The sequence below is a fragment of the Pieris brassicae genome, chromosome 11, assembly GCF_905147105.1.
Source record: "Pieris brassicae chromosome 11, ilPieBrab1.1, whole genome shotgun sequence".
Taxonomy (NCBI): Eukaryota; Metazoa; Arthropoda; class Insecta; order Lepidoptera; family Pieridae; genus Pieris; species Pieris brassicae.
In genome coordinates this window covers 8,563,801-8,589,298 of record NC_059675.1, presented here as the reverse complement: position 1 = coordinate 8,589,298, position 25,498 = coordinate 8,563,801, and the positions used below count along the sequence as shown (strand labels likewise).

The 25,498-nt window shown below is 32.0% G+C and overlaps 6 protein-coding genes across 9 annotated transcripts; 2 read left to right on the top strand and 4 right to left on the bottom strand.

Annotated features, from left to right (window-relative positions):
- Window positions 1–98: 98 nt before the first annotated feature.
- LOC123715933 (ornithine aminotransferase, mitochondrial) lies at window positions 99–8,145 on the bottom strand. Of its 3 annotated transcripts, none has more exons than XM_045671313.1 (11): window positions 8,086–8,145; window positions 7,059–7,244; window positions 5,644–5,750; window positions 3,997–4,135; window positions 3,577–3,745; window positions 2,856–2,996; window positions 1,878–2,037; window positions 1,478–1,605; window positions 1,326–1,403; window positions 672–810; window positions 99–369 (listed from the first exon to the last, which is right to left on the bottom strand). In XM_045671313.1, the coding sequence occupies exons 2-11, from the start codon at window positions 7,136–7,138 to the stop codon at window positions 206–208; spliced, it is 1,305 nt and encodes a 434-aa protein (XP_045527269.1). In that variant the 5' UTR covers window positions 7,139–7,244; window positions 8,086–8,145; the 3' UTR covers window positions 99–205. The 3 variants fall into 3 exon arrangements, with proteins under 3 accessions (XP_045527269.1, XP_045527270.1, XP_045527271.1); XM_045671314.1 differs by lacking the exon at window positions 8,086–8,145 and adding an exon at window positions 7,384–7,586; XM_045671315.1 differs by lacking the exons at window positions 7,059–7,244; window positions 8,086–8,145 and adding an exon at window positions 7,384–7,579.
- An 887-nt stretch (window positions 8,146–9,032) lies between these two features.
- On the bottom strand, window positions 9,033–10,446 carry LOC123715935 (NADH dehydrogenase [ubiquinone] 1 alpha subcomplex assembly factor 2). The gene is made up of 3 exons (XM_045671318.1): window positions 9,753–10,446; window positions 9,505–9,655; window positions 9,033–9,298 (listed from the first exon to the last, which is right to left on the bottom strand). The coding sequence occupies exons 1-3, from the start codon at window positions 9,844–9,846 to the stop codon at window positions 9,094–9,096; spliced, it is 450 nt and encodes a 149-aa protein (XP_045527274.1). The 5' UTR covers window positions 9,847–10,446; the 3' UTR covers window positions 9,033–9,093.
- Window positions 10,447–10,640: 194 nt separating this feature from the next.
- LOC123716426 (tax1-binding protein 3 homolog) lies at window positions 10,641–11,415 on the top strand. The gene is made up of 3 exons (XM_045672169.1): window positions 10,641–10,839; window positions 10,930–11,058; window positions 11,130–11,415. The coding sequence occupies exons 1-3, from the start codon at window positions 10,786–10,788 to the stop codon at window positions 11,316–11,318; spliced, it is 372 nt and encodes a 123-aa protein (XP_045528125.1). The 5' UTR covers window positions 10,641–10,785; the 3' UTR covers window positions 11,319–11,415.
- Window positions 11,416–12,621: 1,206 nt separating this feature from the next.
- LOC123716427 (NADH dehydrogenase [ubiquinone] 1 alpha subcomplex subunit 5) lies at window positions 12,622–13,398 on the bottom strand. The gene is made up of 3 exons (XM_045672170.1): window positions 13,242–13,398; window positions 12,995–13,156; window positions 12,622–12,905 (listed from the first exon to the last, which is right to left on the bottom strand). The coding sequence occupies exons 1-3, from the start codon at window positions 13,257–13,259 to the stop codon at window positions 12,729–12,731; spliced, it is 357 nt and encodes a 118-aa protein (XP_045528126.1). The 5' UTR covers window positions 13,260–13,398; the 3' UTR covers window positions 12,622–12,728.
- A 442-nt stretch (window positions 13,399–13,840) lies between these two features.
- On the top strand, window positions 13,841–20,176 carry LOC123715896 (E3 ubiquitin-protein ligase Topors). The gene is made up of 5 exons (XM_045671247.1): window positions 13,841–14,157; window positions 14,434–14,634; window positions 15,418–15,587; window positions 16,860–17,066; window positions 17,158–20,176. Exons 2-5 carry the CDS (start codon window positions 14,443–14,445, stop codon window positions 18,629–18,631), a joined length of 2,043 nt encoding a protein of 680 aa, XP_045527203.1. The 5' UTR covers window positions 13,841–14,157; window positions 14,434–14,442; the 3' UTR covers window positions 18,632–20,176.
- A 1,497-nt stretch (window positions 20,177–21,673) lies between these two features.
- LOC123715895 (mitogen-activated protein kinase p38b-like) lies at window positions 21,674–25,371 on the bottom strand. 2 transcript variants are annotated; one of them, XM_045671245.1, is made up of 9 exons: window positions 25,128–25,371; window positions 24,709–24,845; window positions 24,370–24,563; window positions 24,020–24,129; window positions 23,783–23,907; window positions 23,134–23,213; window positions 22,626–22,747; window positions 22,101–22,231; window positions 21,674–21,829 (listed from the first exon to the last, which is right to left on the bottom strand). In XM_045671245.1, the coding sequence occupies exons 1-9, from the start codon at window positions 25,229–25,231 to the stop codon at window positions 21,750–21,752; spliced, it is 1,083 nt and encodes a 360-aa protein (XP_045527201.1). In that variant the 5' UTR covers window positions 25,232–25,371; the 3' UTR covers window positions 21,674–21,749. The 2 variants fall into 2 exon arrangements, with proteins under 2 accessions (XP_045527201.1, XP_045527200.1); XM_045671244.1 differs by lacking the exon at window positions 23,134–23,213 and adding an exon at window positions 23,430–23,509 and having other exon boundaries at window positions 25,128–25,370.
- Between the last annotated feature and the right edge of the window lie 127 nt (window positions 25,372–25,498).

Below are 25,498 nucleotides of genomic sequence, written 5' to 3'. Positions count from 1 at the left end.
AATTTTACAACGCATACTAGACGACGGAATGATCTGTTATGTAATGGTTTATTTTGTGTTATATCATTGAAAATTATTGCTACATTGAAACTCAAGAAGACATTTTATATTATAAATTTTTGTGTATTTGATATAAAATACGTAATATGTAAAGCGGTTTTAGGAAACATGATATCCTAAATGAATATTCTAAATAAATAGCTATTTATTGATAAGATTGAAAGGCTTTCTGAATAAGTTGAGCGCCATCTCGTAACTGCTGCTCAGTGATTACTAAAGGTGGGGCGAGGCGAATGGTCTGACCATGTGTTGGTTTTGCCAGCAAACCAGCCTCCTTTAGCCGCTGACACACGCCATAGGCTGGGATACCTGAAATTCACGACGTAATATATATCGGAGGACAATAGAGCGGGCATTCCATACAAAATTAAAAAATATTTAGCGCAAAGGATAAGGTAACATCACTAACGCATAGGGTCAAAGATGTTATATGACTATGTTCTTTTCGAAAAATAGGCCTTAAAAGAACACCTGTTCCCAATTTTACTTGCATCAGCGAAACATAGTTCTATTAGTAGGAACAATATTTCGTTAATAAAATAGCGCTGCTTTTATACGATATATAATTAAAATTAAATTTGCTTTTATATTATTAATAAACAGTAACTCACTGTCGTGTACATCAATAGCGAACATCAGTCCACGGCCACGTATGGCAGTGACCATGTCTTTAGGAATCTTCTCAAGCTCCGCCCTTAAGATCGGCTCTAATCGCGCAGCGTTCTCTACCAGCTTTTCTTCTAATAACACCTGTTAAAGGAGATTTTAAATAGATATTTTTAAACGACTCAGGTGGAAGCACTTGCGACCCTTCTGGCAATGTGAGTGTCCATGGGCAGCGGGATAACTTAACATCAGATGAGCCACCTGACCGCTTGCTCCCAGTTATATTTAAAACTCCAAAAAAAAGGATGTTATAATACAGGTAAATAATGTTGACAGGTTTTCGAAGTAGGTTTATCTTTTTATTTGTATTGAATCTATATAAATGAAAATAAATCGCAAAACGTTGCTAAGCTCAAAAGTCGAAAACGGCTTGAAAGCTTATTTATTCCTTAAACTCTGATGAAAGTTGTTATGGAGAGTAAATAATAGAACTTAAGTTGACGTTCTTATCATATTTTTGTTGCTTGATTCAAATTATTTTTTGGTTATTTTATTGAAATTGTCATATCCGCCGTCGTATTCATTTTACACATAACATTTAAGTATTATATTATATTTTCACTACTTACCGACTTATAGTAATATATAATATATATTACCTTGATAGCCTCTGTGGCCACCGCACAAGCCAACGGATTTCCTCCGTACGTCGAACCGTGAGTACCGGGTTTTATTACCTGCAAGAATGGGGTATAAAATTTTCCTTTTTGAAAGTATAGACAATAATAAAATTTACATAACAAAAACTTACATCCATAACATTGTTATTAGCTAGAACAGCGGAGACAGGCAGAACACCACCACTCAAAGCTTTGCCCAAAATCAGAATGTCTGGCTTGACACCTTCGTGTTCAACGGCAAGTAATTTTCCGGTGCGCCCTGATATAAAACGTAAGGGTCAATTGAAATGGTTTCGCCAAATTAACAATTATTTAATGATGATGTAATCTTGATGTACCTAAGTCTATTTAGAGTTTACGTCAAGTATTGTGTGTTAAATTTTTACATGCCCATAGAGCCGGAAAACTATTATTGGGACGAGAATCAAACTCAGAACTGCGGTATGAATGTCTTAAATAAACCAAATATTAGAAGACCGAACCACGAATATATAATATAAATTTATCTATTTTGTGTGGTATAAATCTTACCAAGACCAGTCTGTACTTCATCAGCAATCCACAGCACATTGTACTTAATGCACAATTCTCGCACCTTCTTCAAGTACCCATCGTCAGGAATAATGACTCCCGCCTCGCCCTGTATGGGCTCTACCATAAAAGCTGCTACGTTAGGATCTTGCAACTCTTTCTGAAATATAAACATTTTTCATTTGGCCTACCATTTTATATATTACTACCATACCATTATTTTATGACAGAATACAATAACTATACATATAAATTCCTTCAAAGTTTTAATATCATTTCAAAATATCAAATAACGTGTTGCTTGTCCCGCCTTTGTACTTTAATAGGTTGAAAATAAATATGTTAAAGCTTATCTTATTCGGAGAAAATGTAGCATGCTAATGGTGAAATATTTTAAAATGTTCAATATATTGAGTTTATTTGTTACATACATAGAAAAATATAAATCTTGTCTCTTCATAATATTAGTACTGATCATACAAACTATTCATTTTCTTTTGTGTATAACTTTATAACCAAAATAAAAAAATACAATCATATTTTTATTGCGATACAGAACAAATCGAAGTTAATGATACTTAGTATAAGTGATTAATGACAGAAGGACGTTTCTTTGGTTAATGCCATGTAAGCCACGTTAAATTCCCGCAAGAGATATTACAGAATAATTATAACACAGATGTGCTTTACTACGGTCACCATTCAACTTCGAAGGAATATTTTTATAGTAATTATGTATAAACAAAAATCCACGACTTTTACACACGGTTATAAAATTAAGTGTAGAAAAAATTGGATAAAACACGTATATTTAGAACCGCATCAAATTTACAAAAGTCAGTAATATCTTACTAAACTTACAAAAAATACATGTTTACTATACTCGAACATGCTATAACGCCAATACCCACGTTATTGTATTGGCGTTACAACGTCTATAAACGTAATAACAAAATAATTTCATTCAAATGTACTTACTTCTAAAGCTTGGATATCATTATATGGAACAACCATAAGACCAGGCATGTATGGACCGAATCCAGTATAGCAGTCAGGATCTGTAGAAGATGATACAGCCGAAAGCGTGCGCCCCCAGAAATTGCCTTTCGCAAATATTATCTAGAACACATATTAAACAAAATTATATGTATTATGATAAGTACTTGCCTACTCATTAAGTGCGTGACTCTTGACAGCCGAGGGAGCACTAAGGGAGTTTTATTCCATTATATTATGTTTGCGGATCCTTGTGCGGTGAAGAAGTGCATATGAGTATGCAGGCGCGGCATGTTCTACTCCCAAATAGCACTGAACACACTACGAAATGTGTTAAGTTCAGATGACTGCACCCTTCCGCTAACGTAACTTTAAAAAGCGACAGCGATACCGATCCCGACGTTTGTGTATGAAAGTTCTATGTCATTCTCTTAAAATCCGTAGCGCTGATGTCACAACCGTGGGATCGAAGTCGGCATCGCTATTGAAAGTTACAGAGCAAGCAAGATCAGTATTGTTTACGTTTGCCCCGTGCCGGATTGAGTTATTTAACATGAAAATTACCTAAACTAAAAAACAATCAAAGAGAAAGTGTGCAGTCAAAAATATATTTTAGAATTGTTGCAGGACACCTTTACTTATTCAGACAAAACATAGCATTGAAATCTTTAAAATGTTAGAACCTTTCATAAATACTCGGTACCTTCGCCTGATTCTCAGGTATCTTCTTGACATCATAGCCCCACTTCCGAGCTATTTTACAAGCACTCTCGCCACCTTCCACTCCAGTGTTCATGGGTAACAGACGATCAAAACCAAAAGTTTCTGTCATAAATTTTTCGTATTCTCCCAACTTGTCGGAATAAAATGCTCTGAAAATATGAGGTGATGATTAATAATATACTGTCAAAAATCCTAGCTCAAAATAATTATGTTGAAAGTAGGTTTTGATTAACCAATTGAATAAACTTTTAAGCTTAGTGTTTACGCAAATTCTACACATTTAAATAAAACTTCACTAATTTATGATAATACAAAAAATACAAAACAAATTGATTGACTTTTTGACTTTGAAAACATAAACTCAAGTAGAGTTACCACACAAGAAGATCAAGGGTCTTACCTAGACACCAAAGTAAGTACATCAGCCTGTTTCTTCAAAGCCTGTATAATTCTGGGATGACAGTGACCCTGGTTTACCGCTGAATACGCACTTAAGAAGTCAAAGTATTTCTTCCCTTCAACGTCCCACACAAAAGGGCCTTGTAAATAAAATAAAAGCTATGAAAGATTGTATTAACATTTTAATAAAATTTTAAACTAGAAACAATTGCACAAGATGCGTTGCACACTTATGGCTATTGTTCCGTGCGGTTGAATGGTCTCTCAGCTATTGAGTAAAAATTAAATCATTGAGAAAAACAACTTGCGTACATGCGTACTCGGGCATGACATACCTAATTTAGCCCGAAATCCTACAACCATGCAATGTTATAGTTTTTTTTTATATTATATTACATTCTCAAATATGGACAATATTACCGGATTCCGGAAAAAAAAATATTATCCTTTCGCGAAGCCCAATCCTGTTCAAATTCCGAACAAACACCTTGAATACGCCTTTTATCAATAAAAAAAGTGTGCTAGGCGTTAAATGGAGTCTATTGGCTAAAATAACATTATACATTTAAACTGCCGCAATTAGGCGAATGCTGTCGCGTATTATAAAACAAGACCTGAAGCTCGGTGCTTATCGTCGATATACTTATGAAGTTTTTTAAACGATCGAGAATGGAACTCCGAACGACAATCACGAAACTCTACATACAGGAAGTGGCAGCAGTATCTGCCATCAGACTTATGCACATATATCTATGGGGAAAAAACCTCTACACACACAGGGATTCTTTACAGTGGGATAGAGTACCAACAGCTCATATCCGCGTCAAGTGATGGGATCGCTAACCAACACATGATTAATAGGAAATATCGTGTACAAGGATAGAAAAAGAACATGATTGATCGACACTGAATGAGCTACGTATAATAGATTATGGCTCAAAAACAGTCTTTGGCCGACGCACAGTTCCTTGTGCAAAGGCTGTTTCAGCGCAGGGGAATTAGTCACCCACGAAGTCCTGGAATATGTACTTATAGCTTTCTAACGAGTATAAATCATCGGAGGTTGCTCCATGAATCCTGCGAAGTGACCAAGAAATTTCTGAGCTTCTGGAAGGAGTGATACTGGCTTAGTTAGCCAAGAACTAAATGCGTCTAAGTTAACTGAGTCCACTCTACAGTAGTAGGGTAGTAGAAGTAGTAGTATTAACTAGTACTACTACAATCGGATCGGACTAGCTCAGTGTACCACAACGTAAGACGTCATTTTTGTTCCTAAGTGGAATTACCTACAGTAATTTTACACAAGTTATCTAACCAGGGGTTATCAAATCAAAGTTATTTCTGTTATATTGACGAACGACAAATTGTCCTACACTTTTTATCATCTGCTTATTTTTAACATGCTATTTTTACCTTATTTTATATACAATTAAATTTAGTCACACACACACACACACATTTCATATAGCACGGCAGCACAATCATGCAGCTACTTAAGTTAGCTTAACTCGTTATTTTAAAAACATACTAAAAGCCATAATTTTTAAAACTCAATATTAATACAATTTGGTTTAAAACTGCTAATGTAAGAATAACCGTTAAACCAATATTAATATCACTTGTATGGAATTTTTTGCATAAAACTTACCTTCTCCTCGTGACAATGCCACAGCAAGGGGCGCATAGTTTCGGCAACCACACTTATCTTCCAAGGCAAATATTTCCTTTGAAGAAAGTTGCCTTTGTGTAGCCATACTGCAAAATTATAAGATTTCTTTGTAATCTAACACCATATATGCCGACTACGCACCTTCGAAGTGGGATTAAATATTAACACGCATATAGAAGATATGCATTTTAAATATAACTAGGCTGAACATAAATACCTATTGTTACATTAAAAAATCTGCTTTTTAATTATTTAGAATTTGGTACTTTGTATATTGTTTTAAAAACTTCTTTCAAATTTGGGCCACTATACATATTTTTTTTGTTCATTATCAAATTACAATATGGAATGGAGTGTTAAACACAACATGACCTAAATCAATCATTACAATTAAAGAGAGAGGATCGATCAAAAAGCCATCAGTCGCAATACGCAGGTGAAAAGCACAGAAATATCCTCTTTAATAATGAAAAAAATTTCAAGATTGAAGAACAATAAGCAAAATGATAAAGTGTACGCTCACAGTTCTAAAGAAGCTGCTCAAGCGGTCAGAAAGTCTTATCAAGACTACATTTTTGTTAAAAAGGAGTGAAAACTTCAGCCAAAGTGTATCAAGATACAGTCTTAAATCACTTTTTACAATTGGTTTAACGAGTTTAACCATGGACGTAGCAATCTCAATAATGATCCGCGTGAGGGACGTCTTTTAATAGCGACGCATGATAGAGGAAGATAAGAGAGTGACCTATCAGCAGATACGGGCAAGCCTTAGGCATTGGTATGAGTCAAGTTCAAAAAATATTACACGAACATTTAGGCGTCAGAAAGCTTTGTACCAGATGGATTCCCCATACTTTAACCATAGACCAGAAAAACCTTCGCATAGACTGGTGAATATTTGACTATGCCAGGTGTCGAGATAATGAGTCATCCGCTATACAGTGCTGACCTGGCGCCCTGTAACTTTCATTTATACCCAAGAACTAAAGATAAAATTCGAGGTATTCGAGCACGGAAGATGCGGTGAAAGCGTACAAAAATGCCATAGACAAGACCCCTAAGGAAGAATGGGCCAGCTACTTTTCTCAGTGGTTCCATCGAATGCGACGATGTGTAGAGAGGAATGGATATTACTTCGAAAGCAATAAAAGTATTGGCAACTTTCTACATTAAGCCGTTTTTCATTTTCTAAATATTTTCAGTGTTACCTAGACCAAGTGTACTGACCATAATATGTAACTGCAATTGAAGGGTGTCACTTAATACTCTATTTAATATTACTTTAAAATTCTATTTTTTAATGTAGCGCTTAACAGAAAACTATGTTAACATTTTGTGGTGAATCGTCTCAAAATTCAACAAACTTTTTTAGACAAAGGATGTCATTTACTTACCCAATTAATCCTTTAAGATTCTTATCAATGCCATATAGCAGTTCACACACTTTTGATATTGCTCTCCTTGTAGATAGCATTTTGTTTTATGGTTAATTAAATAACTTCTCTCAGATTAGTTATCTTAAATTCTAACCGGTGTCAATGTCACGCAAACTTGATTCACCCAGTATACTTAACAATTAACTGGATAATCAACAAATTTTATGTATATCTTTTAACTTGATACTTTTGTTACTTGCTAACCCACAAACTCTTAATTTAATATTAGGTAACTAAAATACCGATAAATTTTCTTTAAAGTAATGTAATATTAAATTCTGACCTGATTGATCTGGGATAATAAATTAGCCGACAACGTCCTTATTTTGTATGTGCGTTCTCTATCAAAGTATGAGGTATACTGAATTGATTAGTAACTACTCTTATCTGTTCTCATTCTATATGGAATAATAATATTGAACAGTGGCAAAAACTGACAAATCGAAGTGTTCTTACATCATCTCTCAATATGGGTACCTAAAATTGAGAGACGATGATACGGGATAAAAAGTTGTTCAAACAGTTTGAATTATGTTGGTAGCAATATGTACAAACCCAACAAATAAATACAATATATGTTATTTTATATTTTAAATTATTATAATCGTATTAATTTCCGCTAGGCAATAAATAACTGTCTCCTTTATAATGTTAAAAAAAAATCAGAAGCATGATCAGCTATCAAAATATTTCCCCATTTAATAATGTTTAATACAAAACGAAACATCTGTTTTCTGAAACTAGATATAGGATAACTGACAATCGCATCATAATTTGAAGAAAATTTCTTATAGAATAGGTATATAATTTTTGTAATTTTGGTTGAATATATATTTAGCGATTATTTGGAAATTTTCATGAGTCAAATATATTTTCAGAACTAAAAAAAACTGCACGGTATTTTCAGAAGTACCTAGGTATAAAATAGCCGAATTATTATAAGTATAATAGTAGGGTTTTTACTAATAGATAATAAATAAAGCACCTCAAATTTATGTAAAGAGAACAGATTTTTAAAAATCACTAATAACACGAATAACTTAAATCTTAAAATAAAACTAATGCTTCGTCTTATAAATAGGCGTATTTATAGTAATCACTGAACACATACTTTTATCTTTAATGTCTCAGTACGCTCTTATCTAATTATAAGATTTATGTTTAAATAAATAAAATATCTTGACGATTAATATATACTACCTTATACATTTGCATTTAAGATTAATACGATAATATGGACGTTCCTTTTATTCCGTTTCGTTTAAATATAGCTATTATTAGCTAAAATATGGAGATATAGCTCACCAATCAACATAATAATATGTTGTTTTAGTGTCCTTTCACATAAATATTGTCTCCTATTGATTGAGATTGATAAGTGCCTTACGTTGGATGATTTATTTATAATCCGACACATTAATTCACTAAGGCACAAGATTTGTATGCGTCAAAGCATACATTTTAAAGGCATAATAATTTATTTTTATTGTGCATTGTTTTTTTTTGCATTATGGTTATTCTTTACATCATAAACTTAAACAAAAACAAGCAAATATTCAGTAAATTATCCCAAAATAAATACCCCTAGTTTATGCTTACAGTATGTCTATTATAAAGCAAAATTCTTGTATGCCATAAGTAAAGATACTTTTAGAATATAGAAAATAAAGTAAACCACCTAGTTTTTTCTGTTCTGCTTCAACTTCCATTTATCTTTACATCAAAATTACTTCATCAGTAACCTCATGATAGTTAAATACATATTATCAAATATCAAGATTTACAGCTTGTTTTACCTGTCATACATATTTATTTTCTTTGACAAGAGGCCAAATATTCTCATCAAATTATTTTTAAACTTCAACAATTACTTATACAATAATTTGGTGCAAATTGCAGGAGCAATTATAAGCTTACAATTAAAAGAATAAAGTTAAAATAAATAAACTTTATTGTGTTTGTAATTAATTATCACACATATTTATTACTACTACTAATATTTATTTCTATGATTATTTTCTATATCTCCTACATGGAAATCCTTGTATTTAGGAAAAGATTGAGGACCTCTTTCTACAGCTATTGGCAGGGAACCACCATCTGCAAGTCTTTTAGCTTCTAGCTTATCAGCATTTAATTTCTTCATTTCAGCTATAGCTAAGTTATTAGCTATTTCCTCACTTGTAGGTGGCTCCATTCTACAATTTAAAAAAATGTTTTAACATTCATTCATCCATACAATACTATTATTGTATGTCTCTCGTCCTCTATGTTGCATATTTGGGTGGTGTATTGGATCTATATACCATTTAGTTAGCCTTAAAGTTTACACTAACAATTACAGGTAGAACAGACAGTGTCATATACCATAACATAATAAATACCTCATATGAAATAACTTTACCTTCTCATTCGAAGCCAAGACTCCCACTCGGAAGGCAATGGATCTTGAAAGTCCAGGCCTTTAGGTGGATCATACCAACGTGCTGGTTTTCTTTTGCCTCTACTTGGATCAGCTGGTATTTCATAATATACATTTCCAATATAATCTTTTCCTATAAAATTTTACATTTATTTTAGATTTAATAAGTCAATACATAGTCATTTTAATGTTTTATAAGGTTTATTAACTATGAGGTATTATGTAGTTACCTATTTCATTACCACGAAGTTGTCGAGGCCGAAAAGAATTTAAAAAATTCCGAAACGCAATGCGCCAAACGTATCTGTATTCACCCCCCGACATCTGCTAAGTATCTTTATTTTGCAAAGCATAAAAAGAAAAGGTAAATCTATTCGCGTAGATCTTTAGAATTAACCCAATTAAGCATTGCAATTGAAAAAAAAATATTCTCTAAATTATCACCAAATATTATATTGACAGTTGACGGTTGACGTCGAACTTCGAAGAGTTCTTTATTTTAAGAACTAGATTTTACGAACGTCGAAGACTATACTAGAAAAAAAAGTCTGGCTAATGAAAGTTTGATATATTGATATAGTATTTTACTATTGATACTTAAAATGACTAGCATTGTATAGAAAACTAAAACTATATTTATTATAAAACACAACTTTTTTCGAAATAATCCAATAAATATGCATAGATTCATCAGAGTCATTGCTGTTATCATTGTCTCTCACATTGATTATAAAACTTTCTAAATGTTCCTCTGTAGTCCTGTTCTTTCTTTATATTTATTTTACACATGTACAACATGATCAGTCATTTTCTTCCACTCTTCTGCAGTCACATTTTCAAATGACTCTTTAATCATTTGTTCTAACTGCTCTGTAGTCAATTTTATATTTTTATTTGCTACTCTGCATTTTGCCAGACTCCATACCAGCTCAATGGCATTGTAGATCACAATGGTATGGAGGTACAGCCATATTGAGAAATTGACAATGACATTCTGTGTTGCCATCCGAAAGTTGTCAAATAATTCAATTATCTTCTTTCATTAGCCAGAATCTAGCAGCATATTTTATATACTGTCTGTGATTTATATTGTAGTTATGAGAAATTCTGTGGAGTGCGATGTATTTACTATTAGTCTTTGATAGTGGTTGTGTCGAGTCCTCATTTGAGTCATTTTTGATTTTATACAATTTTTGAAAACAAACTGTAAATATAAATTTTAACATTATTACTTTCACGGAGATATAAATAAATTAAACAATCATGGCTAAAATGGCATTTCAACATCAAGCCGGAACGGCAATGGAATGTCTTAGTGTGAGTTTGCAAGACCACTCCCTTGTTTTTACCTGGTGTACTGGTATTTCTAATGGTTTTTATAGTTACTACTACTATTATTTTTAACAGATTCCAATAACTTTACAAAAAGAGGCCGGTGTTGATGCTGAGGGTCGTGAAGTTATGAAATGTGGATTTAAAATTGGAGGTGGTATAGATCAAGACTATCGTAAGAGTCCTCAGGGATATACGGATAATGTGAGTTCTGTTTAGCTAATTAAAACAATATTTTTAAAACAGAAATTAGAATAATAATAATCTTTTTTTAGGGCATCTATGTAACTGAAGTGCATGAAGGAAGCCCAGCTGCTAAAGCCGGTTTGCGTATGCATGATAAAATTCTACAATGTAATGGGTATGACTTTACAATGGTAACTCATAAAAAAGCTGTTAGTTATATAAAAAAACATCCAGTATTAAACCTTCTAGTGGCAAGAAAAGGTGTGACTTCAACATAACTAAATTAATAATTCTAGAACAAGAGATAATATGGTGTTATTTATTTTTTAAATAAGTTAGTTATTTAATTTTGTAATATAATAATTAGGAAAACAATAAATTATTTCAGATTAGATGTCTGTAATATTGCATTATTTAACTAAATAATTTACTTATATTCTATAAAATTGTTAAGGAAAAGGCATAAAATATTTCTCTAAGATTGTTTATAACCAATAATTTTCTTATGATTTTTTGAGTATACTATTACAGTCACCTAATCTTTATGATAGCTGCTGATCATAAGTAACAGATACAGGTTACCATGATATCAATTGAAAAAAATATATATAATTGGGATAAGTGGTGAGAAAAAAATGCTTTTTATAAGTTTGTTTGTATCTGTTGAGAATAGTAATAAGTATTAAAACAATATATATTTGTATTAAATATGGATTGATGTGTGCCAAGTTGAAGCTGTGTTTCTCTTAAATGTTTAATAGTTTATAACATGATTTCAACTCTTGTTTCACCAAAGACTAGTGAAAAATATAATGATAACAAAAAATATATAAGACTTTCACAATGTTTAAACACCTCAATACCAACTTATGTGTAACATGATTTTTTTGTAAAAATAAATAAGAATCAGTTTAAACTTTATCAAGGTTTTGATATGACAATTTATGTAAATATATATTTAGATTTTTTTGCTGACAAAATGTTAGTAAGTATTACTGAAAAAATAACTGTCACACTCTTCTTGCTAATATGTTGCAATTACCATTTTATATGCTGTGTAATAAATTTTTATCTTCTTTTAGATTAAAACAAATCTTTCACTTGTTTGCTTCAACTGACCTACATTAAGAGCATCTTCTTACATCCTCTGACAGCTCTCTTTGACATATGGATGCATATAATTTTAAACAGCAATAAAGAGAAATAAACCTTGTAGTTTCTATCAAGTCCTAATTAAAACAAAAATGTAATCATGTTATTTATTATATATAGGTAATACAAAGACTGACCATATTGTGCAGAAATGTCAAAATCTTCATGTACAATTACAAAAAAATTTAGGTGCTTATAACTTTACTTATACAATGAAGATATTCAACATTATTAAAGTGTTTCTTATTATCACACTGCATAATTTTAAAACATTGTTAATATTAAAATAAAGCTTAAGGTCATGAGATTCCTAAAGCCAATGGTTAAAAAAAATGCTAATAGATTTCTAGATGGTTTTATGTTAACAATATATTTCAATCTAGTACCCAGAATGTGAGTTGGGAAAGATATTAAATAACATAATACAACTGATTTGTCATTCAACTATATTAAACACCCAAGTATTCATTGATTAATGCTTTTAAATGAAAACTAGTTAAGTTTTACTAATGGCTTACTAAGTAATACTATTAAAATTAGGCTTTAGATGGTGGCCAATCCCATTGACCCTTAGGAGGTTTGGCAACAAGAGGTTCCCATGGCTTCCAATTTAACATTTTTCGAGCTAAATTCAACTCATTTTCTGCTTGTATAATTAATTCTTCGGCTTGACCACAATTAATTTTATTTTCAATTTCATAACTGTCTTTTGTCTGCAACATTAAAGTGTATGTTAATAAATCATTAAGATTAGACATTATAACACCATATGCAAAATAAGCTTTCACTAAAACTTTGTTACCTGTTGAAGGACTGCTGCTCTTTCTTTGACAATTTGTTCTGTATATTTCCTGTAGACTGATTGTTCGGGCATTTTTTGCAAAGTTCTTAATATTTTACCATACAATGCACCCAGAGTGTGATGAGGATTTGGATTTACAGCTAGACCCATTAGCCCTGTTGTCTAAAATACGATAATTTTTGCTTTTAACTAAATTTAGGTTACATAATAGAGAATAGTAATATGCATTTTAATTGTTTCTTTATACCTTTTTTATCAATCCCATTGTTATCTTCAAAAATTCTGCCTTGTACCATAAATAGCTGCTTATAAGAAAAAACACTGAAATTATTTCTGCTTTTCACAATAAAAATTTGTCAGATTACATCACAGATGAAAATGACAGATGACTGAAAGTTGTTTCTTTTATCTTACACAAACTACACTGTTCTTACAGCAGATCTACAGTATTTTAACTGCGTTTAATTTGTACTGAAAAACAAAACTATACTGTTTTTAAAATAATAATTTTATATTTATTTTGAATTCCTTTAGATAAATAATTCATGTGGCTGGTGGCTGTTATAAAAGCTAATGTTTTTCCTATATCATGAGTTCTTAACACATGTAAATAAGTATATGTTTTATTTACACGTCTTTACATTTGTATTCTATATTATTAGCTTATTATTATAGCTTCAAATTATAACTATAATTAAATCGTTTACTTTCTGTTTTTTTACACCACAGCCACTATATTTTCAATTATACTATATTTATGTCTTTGTCTCCCTACTTGGTCTTGGTCTGTGGTATATTACTTGATCTGTGAAATAGAATCAATGTGTGAAAATTGAAAATTAAATATGATAGCAAGGGGTATCCAAGAAATATTTTGCAATTAATTGGTTTTCCCTAATAGAAATTGTATAAAATTTTAATATGTCGTTCTACTGATCTTTATTATGTACACAGAAGAGTAATTATCTTATTAACGGCAGTAGGATGTAAAATTTCCTTAAGAATATTCTGTGATCTTGATTCGAGAATACTCATGATAGAGGTTTTTTTAAGTGTCGCAGTTACTTAGTTAGGCACTTCAATATTGGTGATGTTGTTTTAAGTATCTCCTCAGAAAGACACGGAACATAAACAAGTATTGGACTGGTTCATCGGTTTATGGGGTAATACAGTTTATTTTATAAATTGCCTGTATTTGTGATGAAAGTAAAGATAAATTGTTTAGTGTTGATACTCTAATCAATAATGACATGACTTTTTATTGTTATTTTAATTGATGCATATGCTGTAATTGAGTAGGTAGTTAAAGATTCTGAAAGACCTATTATAACAACTTTGTTTGAATGCCCTCTTAGTTAAACAAAACAATTGAATTCATAGAGGTATAAATATATGTATATGGATGTTGAAAAATGTATAATATTATTGTAAAATTTAAGGTCTTTAACATGGAGACAATATCAAACACATCACAAGGAGACAGCAGTGTAAAAAGTGATGATAGTAGTCCCCAGCATGAGAGTGGGAGAAGCTCACCTCCTCCAAACTGTGCAATATGTCTGGGAACATGTAAAAATAAATCTTTTACAGACTCTTGTCTGCACCAGTTTTGCTTTAGATGTATCTTGAAGTGGAGTAAGGTGAGTTTTTATTGTAAAACATTTGTATGTAATTAAAAATCTATATTAAAGAAGCTCTTTTTCTAAAGAGGTTTTTCTTTCTGGATATTTTTTTTGTATAAAATTAATTCTCTAAAAATAATTACAGACTAGGTTGGCATGATGAAAACAAGTTTTTTTCAAACACATTTAAAATACATAGTTTGAATTTAAAATGTTTTATCACACTGGTGTTGACATTCTTATGAGGTGTTCTTTGTTGCAGAATCAATAGTGATTTTATGAAATGAAATATTAGAAAGAATGTCACTCATATTGATTGAATTCATAAGCAATTCCAGTAGAAAGGAAAGTCCCTGATAGCTGTCAAAAGAATATAATTCAATTGACTTGTAGTAATTTCCCTTCTTAAAATATAAACATGTTTTGGGTTTCGCTTATTGGAATTAGATTAATAGTTTATAGTTTTATTCTCCACTGGTACAATCCTGCTAGGAACATCCTTATATCACCCAATTTAAAAATCAACATAACTTAGAACATACATAGGAAATTAAAAGTGTTCAATGTTGATTAGAGATATGCAACATAAAATAAATATTTATCCATTGATTGTTTTTTGTTGATACTTGATTTATAATGGCGAATTTTAATTTATAAAGGTCTAGTATAGAAATAAAACATAGGTTAAATTAATTTGTAATAGTACCTTAAACTAAAAAGAACAAATAACACACTTTCCAACAATTTGAACTGTTTGTTTTATAATATTAAAAAAACTTTTTTCCAACTCTGAATTTACAGGTCAAAGCAGAATGTCCACTGTGTAAACAAATTTTTAAATCAATCATTCATAATGTACAGTCTAATCATCAGTATGAAGAGTACATGGTTGAGCAAAGAAATCAAGTGGAGGATATTGAGAGAATTGAACTTGACAATTTAACAAATGCCACACAGAGGTTCAGATACAGGTAAAGCTCTCCTAGCTAGAGTAGTAAGAAGTAAGAAAGTAGTATAATAAAACTGCATAAATGGAGTAAGTAATCATTGGACGAATATTGTGTATATTTTTCATTAAATCATAAGAAAAGTCGAGTAGTGTAATAAGTAAATTTGTAATTGAAATTAAAAAAATGATAAGCTGCCATTAAAGCTTATACTGAATATTTCAATGAAATCAGTGCACATTTTCTTTTTATGATAAAAAGGAAATTTAATGCTTCATTTTGCGATTTGGTCTCCTGAAACCAGAAGTAAAAGCAATAAAAGCTGGGACAGTTGCCTGTATACTCCACACAGATAAAAATCGTTTTAGCATCCTGATCCTACAATCATTTTTTGTAACTTGTTCAGTTCGGTTTACTCCTGTTTATGTTGAAGAATGTACAGTAATAACCCCGCGGTTCGGGTCTAGAGTGTTATAACAGATCGCATTGTAGGAGTATTCACATACAAATGGTTTTGAACAATTCAAAATCCTAGAACACGAATTTAATAAAGTTATTTAGTTTAATTTTATGACAAAACAATTGAAGCAGGAGCTAAGGTACGCCAAAACTAATTATGGACTTGATGAATAATAATATACATTTCACACTACAGAAATATAAATTGAGAAATCCTCGCGTTTTAGGGTGAAATACCTAATAAATATGGGTACTGGAAAACGCTTTATAGGGGGGATTACAAGGTATTTTTCTGACCCAATTACATCAATCAAGGTACTTAATCAGTATACACAACTTACTTACGTAAATCATGTCATTTTCCTAGTCTTCATTTCTCGCTATACGATTTTTTGCTTCCTAATAGGGTATCGACGAATTCTGGCTTTAACAGCATAAGAGCCTTTGTAGTTCTAACAGCATTCGTCCACCCCGAATTTTCTGCTCTTCGATAGACAAATCGTTGTTGTATCTGTTGATAGTGCGATATACGAACCTACGTCTGATACCAAGCTTTTGAAGAGTTTGGAATATGACCGAAGGCTCCCATACCCACTTTGTGCAAGGCGATCACTGCAATCCTATTTTATTTAACACCTGATTCCATATTGTAATTTGATAATTAACACGAAAAAAATAATGTGAAATAGCGCAAAATCGAAAGAAGTTTTTAAAATAATATGTGTTCCAAAAAAAAATGCATTTCCATTTGTAACAGAACTTATGGCCGGACTAGTTATATTAATTTTTATTCACATTTTAGATATTGTATAAATAGCATGTATTTTTATATTACAGGACAACACTAACATTGCCGTATCGAGATTCATGGGCCATAGAACAGATTTTGTCAAATTACCGGACAGTAGCTCGTCGACCACCACCCGCTCACAGACGCCGTCCACCTTCCTATTTTCGTCGAACTGTCTATCGTCATAATCTCTGGGCACGACCACTCCCAGACTTCACAGGCAGATATCGAGACTGTGCACCGGAATTCTATAGGTATACAGTATATTTTCTTTGGTAATCACCACGCAAAATACTACTACTATATTGTTTGTATGCTTTGAATCAAACGTCGTATCTTTTTCAGGTGTAATGACTCTCAAATGCACCGTTTAGTGCCTTGGTTAAGTAGAGAACTCCATTACTTGCTTAATGAAAATGTTGGGCATATATCCTATGTGATGACTCAAATAATGGATTTGCTTCCCCGATATCATATTAATTCCACAGAATTCCGTGAGGCAATGCAAAGGTATTTCGGTGAAAGGACAGAGCATTTTTTACATGAGTTATATTGTTTTGCATCGACACCTTATGATATGGCAGGATACGACAGGAATGTTCAATACACAACCGATTCGCGAGTATCGACGATAGTCAACGAGGTGATTTCGAGTTCTGATAATGATTCCAGCCTCGATTCGGAGGTAAATATAGATGATTATTTACGTAATTTCCCACTCGACGCGCCACCTGGACCGTCTCGAGGGCCAGCGCCGGTGTACCCTCAACCTAATATTTCAAATCCATCAACAAACGATGTAATTCCAATAGAGACTATATCGCATTCTGATTCTGACGACAATTCAGAAGTAATGGTGGTGGGATATATTAAGCCCCCTCATGCGCGCACCCCGGAAGTAGTAGATCTGCTAGAGTCGGACAGCGACGTCGTCATCGAAGAAGACGCTCAACCACCGCGTCCCATAGTGCAGCCGCAGACGAGTCAGCCTCAAGAAAGCAGGCCAGTGCCCTTGGTCAAACTCACTTTGAAACAACACCATCCGCCCTCTACAACTGCAAACTCCCTCTGCACTTCTGCCCAGCGAGCCCGCGCGCCTTCCGACTCTGACGATAGCACTCACACGCCGCCCCTATCTCAATGGGGAACTTATCCGTCTCACAGTTCCGACAGTAGCTCTCCCGTTGGTGCAACTTCTACGTCGTCTGAATCAGATATAATATCAAGAAGTTCCTCATCCTCGACAGATATTATTTCATATTATAGTGATTCAAGTAGTGACTCTTATAAACCGCGTCCGCAAAAAACTAGAAAAAAGAAGATCAAACGAAAATCAAATAAAAGTGATAGAACAAAAAAAAAGACCAAGAGAATAAAAAAAGAAAAAAAATCAAAAACTAAAACTAAAACGGCAGAAACTAAACAAAGTAATCGTAAATCGTATTCTGGTAAAGGTGTAAAATCATCCAAAAGTGCCGATGCAACGGCGAGTACGAGTTCAGGGAGATCTCAAGCTTCTACAGAGCAACCTAGCACTAGTGGAACACAGAATAGTCGTAAGAGTATCAAAAGGAAAGCAGAAGGCAGAATTAGTTGTGAGAGCAAAAGACTGAAAAGTGCCGTTTCTGTTGTGAGTAATCAAAGGCATTTAAGGAGTTCCACTTGCAGTGAAGCGTCAAGTCACGCAAACAGTTCCAAGTCTTATGCGGAGGGTAAAGAAAAAATCACTGATCGAGGCCCGGATACAATTGTTAATAAAAATTCTGATGTATCTGATACTGAGTTAAACGTGCCACGGAATATTACGGACAGTTTTTAGTACAATATTTAAAAACTAGCATTACTGTGATAACTAGGATTTTGGGAGCTGGTGGCCATGTCTGCTAGAGCCTTTACACAAATGTAATGTATATAGCCATTATAACTTGAGTACTAAGTTAGCATTTAGTAGTTTTTTTGTATCGCGGGTATTTAGATTGTCTCGCCAGAGTATTTTTTATTTAAACTGGGTAAATATAATACATTGAAAAAAAATTATAAAACTGAGACATTTTAAAATAAATAGAAAATATATAAAATTTAAGATACACTGGCTCAAAAAAACAGAAAACCCAACTAGTCTGGACTAAGACTGCGGTAGCTACACAAAAATATTGCCATAGAAATCATACCAGCAGTAGAAAGTTTAAACTTTCCTAAGAAACATTTCCAAAAAATAGCTTAATTATTTAGTTTAGTTATCGAAAAACCAATTCAGTTTTCGCTTCAAAATGTATTACTTCGAATTCAGTCGACTTCGTGTATATCAGAATAATATATACAATAAACATTGTATAAATAACATAAATGCATCGCCTATGCTCGTAAACTATTGCAAATATTTTTATATCTAAATACACCAGAATAATTTATTTAAGAAGCTAGAAAATATTTGTGTGTATTTGAAGGAGTGGTTCTTGGGGCAGTGATACTGAGCAACTTATTTTTAATATTTGTATAATCGATCTTTTCCAGCATGTTTAACTTAAAAGTTGGTTTCATCTGATTTTTTTATTCTAATAAATCTACGAAATGACAAATGATAAAAGATTACGTAGATGATTATATTTTTTTGATATATTTTATACTTAATGTCTTAACTAAATTACTACCCAAAATGAATTTTGCGCAGTATCCTTCAGTCTTAATTACTTAAACCCGTGTATAAATTAGCTTTAGAGGTACCGGCTCGCCTTTAATGCCTACCAATGTGTAAATATAATTTTGAGCAAATAAATTATTACGTTTGTATAAAGTTAAATTTATTTTTATCATTATATTAATCGATCGATATAATTGATGAAAATATGGCTGATTTATTGTTGTAATGTTTTCTTACTAATCGATATATATTTCTTTCATATAGAATTTTCGAGTATGTTCTCGCTAACTTATGTAACCTAATGAGAATGCATCTAGCGTTAAAAGTGTTCATTCATTCAAGAGCGCGTGGCGAATGCTTTGTTAAAAACGTTTTTTTTTAGTTACACTTAACGCTCAGTCTCGACTCTGGATCTGGTATATTAATTATAAAAGTTTGAACTTTTTTATACAGTTTCTTTTCACTAATTAATATTTTAAGAAGCAGAGAGTAGACAACAATTCCTGTAATCTTATTATCAACGTACAGCTCATACATATTTTAATGCAACTACAACAGAAACATTTAGCTCACTCATCCTGTTAATAACACGTTGTTTAGCGAGTGCAAAGATATGATTATTTATTTTTGTGAAAAGGATACATTTAAATAATTATTAAATGCATTATTAAGAGCATGTTTTATGCTAATACAAAATAAAAATAAAGAAACGTGTAGCTTTTATTTTGTCGAGATTTTTACTACTTTTATTCCTTTATTTAACCTTTGGCTTTCAGAATTTTAACCGGCTCATATACCAATAACTCATTAATACCTATCTTGAATAGGGGTTATGAAAATAAAACTATCAGTTTTGTTTAAATATGTAAATATATTTTTTCATGGTTAATATTATAGGGTATACTTACAGAAATCAATACAAAATAAATAAATAAAAAGATATGTATCACTACTAACATTACTAAATAATTTAAACGACAATTATCTTAAAAAATGACTTGCGTGCCATGTTTTCAAAGAAATTGAGAACTTTACTGTAAACTGATTTTTATTTTCTATCTAGGAATAGTTGCTTGCTGCAACAAAATTGCAAAACACATTACAAACATTATATGAACAAATTATTTTCGTTAATATACGTATTTCATATATCGTTAATTTATAATTAGACGGTATCTTAATAATGAGTAAAGGATTCACACTCTAAATCTACATGTAATAAATCATAATTTATAAGAATATTGAAAACAAATTAATTAGTAATAAGTAATAGTGATGTATTCATGGCATTGCGTCATGCGTGATCTTTGTTTTTTATTGCAGGTTGAACATTTTATAAAATACATTTATATACTATATATGTTTTCTTAGTCTATTTGGTTAATAATATAAGCACCCGTTTTAGGCTTAATTATATCTGCAAAATAGCTGCGGTTGGACTTAAATACATTGCATTAGAAAGGAAATCATGTCATACACGATTCTTAAATACTAATAATTTTTATCGCGATTCAAAAATCATTTAAGTACCTCTTTCACGATCCCCAAGTAACGCTTCATAAATACGTAATAGGTAAGTGGATTTACCAGCCATTTCTTGCTAATTTTCGTAATTTGAAAAAATCAATACTGTACTTAAAGATCGTGGATGAGGCGAAGGAAGATTCCGACATGAGATTTGGGGCCGTTCAAGTATTACGTAAGCACTATAGGGGGAGAGGGTTTTTGATTTTCTTATTTGGTGATAATGTCAACAGTAATTATTTACTTTTTTACATATATTACCCACACATTATCTAAGAAAATAGGACAATCATTTTTGAGGATTCCATTAAAAAATTAATAAGATTATGTACTATTATTTTTGAGCTTACTTTTGCTGACAAGAGGGGGGGGGGGATAAATTGTAGAAAATCTGCTTATGTAATACTTGAACGGCTCCATCTCGTTCTTCAATATCACCCTAATACTTAGAACTGACAAATCATTTTCTTATTACTTGTATCACTATGCGTAAAACTAGTTTTTACGCCTCACAAAAAAATGTATTCCTTCTAGACTCTAGAGGAAAGTTGATTATAAAATATTAATAAGTATGAGCAAAACATAATATGTTATCTAATACTTAATAGCATGTAAGTAAAACAGGCTAGTAATTTACCTGGACCTTTAACACAAACCTTTTTAAACCTATTTCAGGTATATAAAAAATACAATACATATAGCGAAAATTATTTTTTATTTCTATGAAAATAACAGGTTTGTGTAAGGGTCCCGGTATATAGAACTAAAATGTTTAAGAAGGGTTGACCTCAACTACAGTATTCATGTGCTGCGGGTGAGGTTTGAACTCGATCACTTCATTCCAAACCAATTCTGTAAAATAATAAATCCTATTTCATATCGATGTATGTTCAGTGAAGGACAGAGATGGCAAGACATGCCTACACAAAAATAATCTCCCACAGGATTTACTCTGCTGCACAATTAATAAATAATATTTTGAATCTGTTATATTATATGAGGTATAGATTTCTGTTATTGTTGTAAAATCAAAATCGGCTAGTTTTTACCATTTTTCTCGTGTTAGAAGAGAAATACTATGAACATGTTATATTATAATAAAATACATGTAATCTCTACTAACCCTTCCATTTCTCAACAGGCAAGTCCATATCTTCAAAACTCTGGTCATAGGGTGCCGACACCGGCTCATCGCTTGGATCCGCGTACTGCGTTAAGTACTCATGCGCGAGCGCTTGTTCGGCAGTTATACGCCTTGGATTAAATTAACACAAATTAGAAACCAGAAATCAAAAGGACACGACGGAAATCTAATATGGCTTACATTAGTCTTTGTTTACATTTGTAAACTTTTATACTTACCAAAATGCACTCAAATTCAGAGGTCTTTAACCTCTGTTACAATGTTACAGTACATTCCTGATTAAAAAAAATAAAGGCTTGAAGACATGTTCTTCTTCTTATTTTGTAGAGCAATGTAGCTTATATGAAGATAATATTTATAGGCTTCATTCATGTTATCTATGGAACTTACGCCGAAAAGTAAGTTTAATAACACAATTTTTATATAATTTATATATATAAACAATTTTTTTAGTTTATTTGCGTAGCTTCGTTAGGTTAGGGTTATGAGCCTCCAAAAACTTACTTGTCAGCATCCAACTCCAGCATAAGCTCTAGTAAATTGATCGCAAGAGGGTTTGCACCACGAAAAACTTCACGGAAATCGCGGCGTTTTAATGTTGGTAACGATTGTATATAATTGCGAGCCTGAAATACAAAATAATTTGATATAAAAGCCCATCTCAGCTGACATGCTCATCGTAACAAATCGAATATTACGGCATAAATCATAATAAAACAACTGAAATTAAAGGTAATCGTTTGTCTTAAATGTGTGGATTATTCCCGCACATTGCGCTTGCATATTTATTAAAACACGTGTACCTAAACCAATTGTTACTGTATACATAAAGTATAAATATTAGTAAAGTAAGCTATGTTACAAGAAAGTATGCATTAAATACTAATATGGACAATGCATAATAAGCCTTATTATTGATACATACTGTATAAACTCAAACCTTGACTTTTTGAAAAAAAATAAGAACCAATTTTCTTTTAATTTCCAATTACAATAAAGTTTCATGGCTTACCTCTTCACTTAAAATTTTGTCTATAGTCTCTTGGTCGGGTTTCCCACATAAAAATAATATTCTTGTGAGATGGTCAATATCTGAATGCGTACACGTTAAGGTTACAAGCACCAAACTTACACAAGCTTTAACATGGCAAATTAAATAAGTTTTGGTTAATTTTTATCAAGACAACATTTTAAGCTACAATCAAAAACATACATAGAAGAAAAGGTAAATATCAAAATATTGCATGTAAAGCAGAAGATTAGGGAAAGCTAAAGGCTCCCAATACCCAGGCTAGTAGCTTTACTTACAGACTCTGAAGAGATTTTCTTCATAAACTCCAGACCTGGGGTCCCGAGGATCTCCATTATTAAATTCAATTGATGAATATCTGTCTCGTTCATTAAGGTAGAAAGCAAAAAGAAAGTATAAAATATCTAATGAAGTTATGAAGCAAACATAACTAGTAACTATTTCTAGATATAACTGATGAAACTGAACTACTCAAGTAAGCAGTAAGACATAAGAATAAATTTATTAATACAATTCTACTCAAAACTAACAAATATTTATTACCACTAATAAAAAACAGAACAAAATCTTACCTTGTGTTTGGAGTTTAATATTAGATCTTAAAAAAAAAATTTTAACAGAAAAAGGATACGGTCTGTACCAGGAAAGAGAGTCCTGCTTGTAAGTAATTCAGCCATAATACAACCCACAGACCATATGTCAACAGTTTGGTTATAATGCATCCAATTAAGCATAATTTCAGGAGCTCTGTACCATCTAAAAATTGCATAAATAAATATGGTTTCAATGTAAAGTTTTGATTAAAATATAAAAACCTCTTTCCATCCTCTATATATTAATAAATTCAGTAGTTATCAGCACAACATACCTAGTGGCCACATAACCAGTCATTTCAGTTTCAGTGGGCCGAGCCAAGCCAAAGTCCAGAATCTTTAGTTCACAGTCTTCATTGACAGCAATGTTTGATGGTTTGAGATCCTATTAAGCAATCTTACATTATATTTGTGGACACTAATGTGCCTGACTAGTTATTATCCAGGCTACCCTAATGCTTGTGTAAGCAAACCAAGCAGTATTGGACTAGTCACATTTTCATTAATTTCTCAACCTGAGAGTTTGTATGGCATTTTGCCAGCCTTGCCACCCTATTGTTATGCCACTGGTGTATACATATACATAAGAGGTACCGATAATACATATCACTATTTTAAAACTTACTCTATGAATTATTCCTGCTGAATGGATGTACTTAAGACCTCTTAGTATTTGATATACAAGGAACTGTACATGATCATCTGACAATTTCTGTGTTCGAACAATATTGTTTAGGTCAGCTCCCATCAGATGTGTAACCAGATAAACTTGATTAAAATCTTCTAAATTTTTTTCTGGTGTGAAGACATCCAGTAGTCCTTGAAGGTAAAAAAATTATGTGATTTAAATACCTAACTCAGACAGACCCTCTCATCTCTGGCAAACTAGCTGGTAACAATGAGTGAAATTCTCCTCCATAAATGCACTTTAGAGATTAAATGTGAAATGCTAAAAAAAAATTACCAATAACATTCTCGTGATTCATATGTTTTAACATACGAAGTTCACGGTAAGTTCGTTTAGCATGAACTGCAGATTGATATGGGCGAGCTAACTTCTTAATTGCAACTTTCATATTGTGCACCGTGTCTATGGCAGAACTGAAATTGAACAACAATGTTAGGTCTTTTAAAATTGTCTCATAATGCTGATTTATTTCATATGATTTCATTACTATTTCCACCAGATATTAGTTCCGTTAATATGTTATTTCAAAACTTACACAAAATACAATTTACTTTACTAACTTTATTTAGAAAAATAAATCAGAGGCGATAAGACTAGCTATACTTGTTACCATAAATATATTAAATAATGAGAGCACTAATTTAAAAAAATTGGCATTTTGCCTGTAAATAATAAATGAAATAAATAATACATACCATACTTGACCGTACGCGCCTGAGCCCACAGGTGTAAGCATCTGATAACGTTCTGGTACGATCCATTCGGTCTTATTTATTTCCACTGTATGAAAACGAGGCATTTTAAAACTGATATATTTTCCACGACAAATAGTACAGGATCACAAAATAAAATTCTATATTAACAGAATCTAGTTACGGGTTCACTTGCTACATGGAAATTATTGCAAAATTATAAATCAGCTGTCACTACCAAAACCAACAGAACATTCTCAACAAAACTCAAATCGGTCGGATCGGCACAGATAGTCGAAAATAAATAAATTATTTAAATACGTTCTGTTTTTTTACAAAAGCACGGACTGTCAACGTCAATGAAACATTTTACA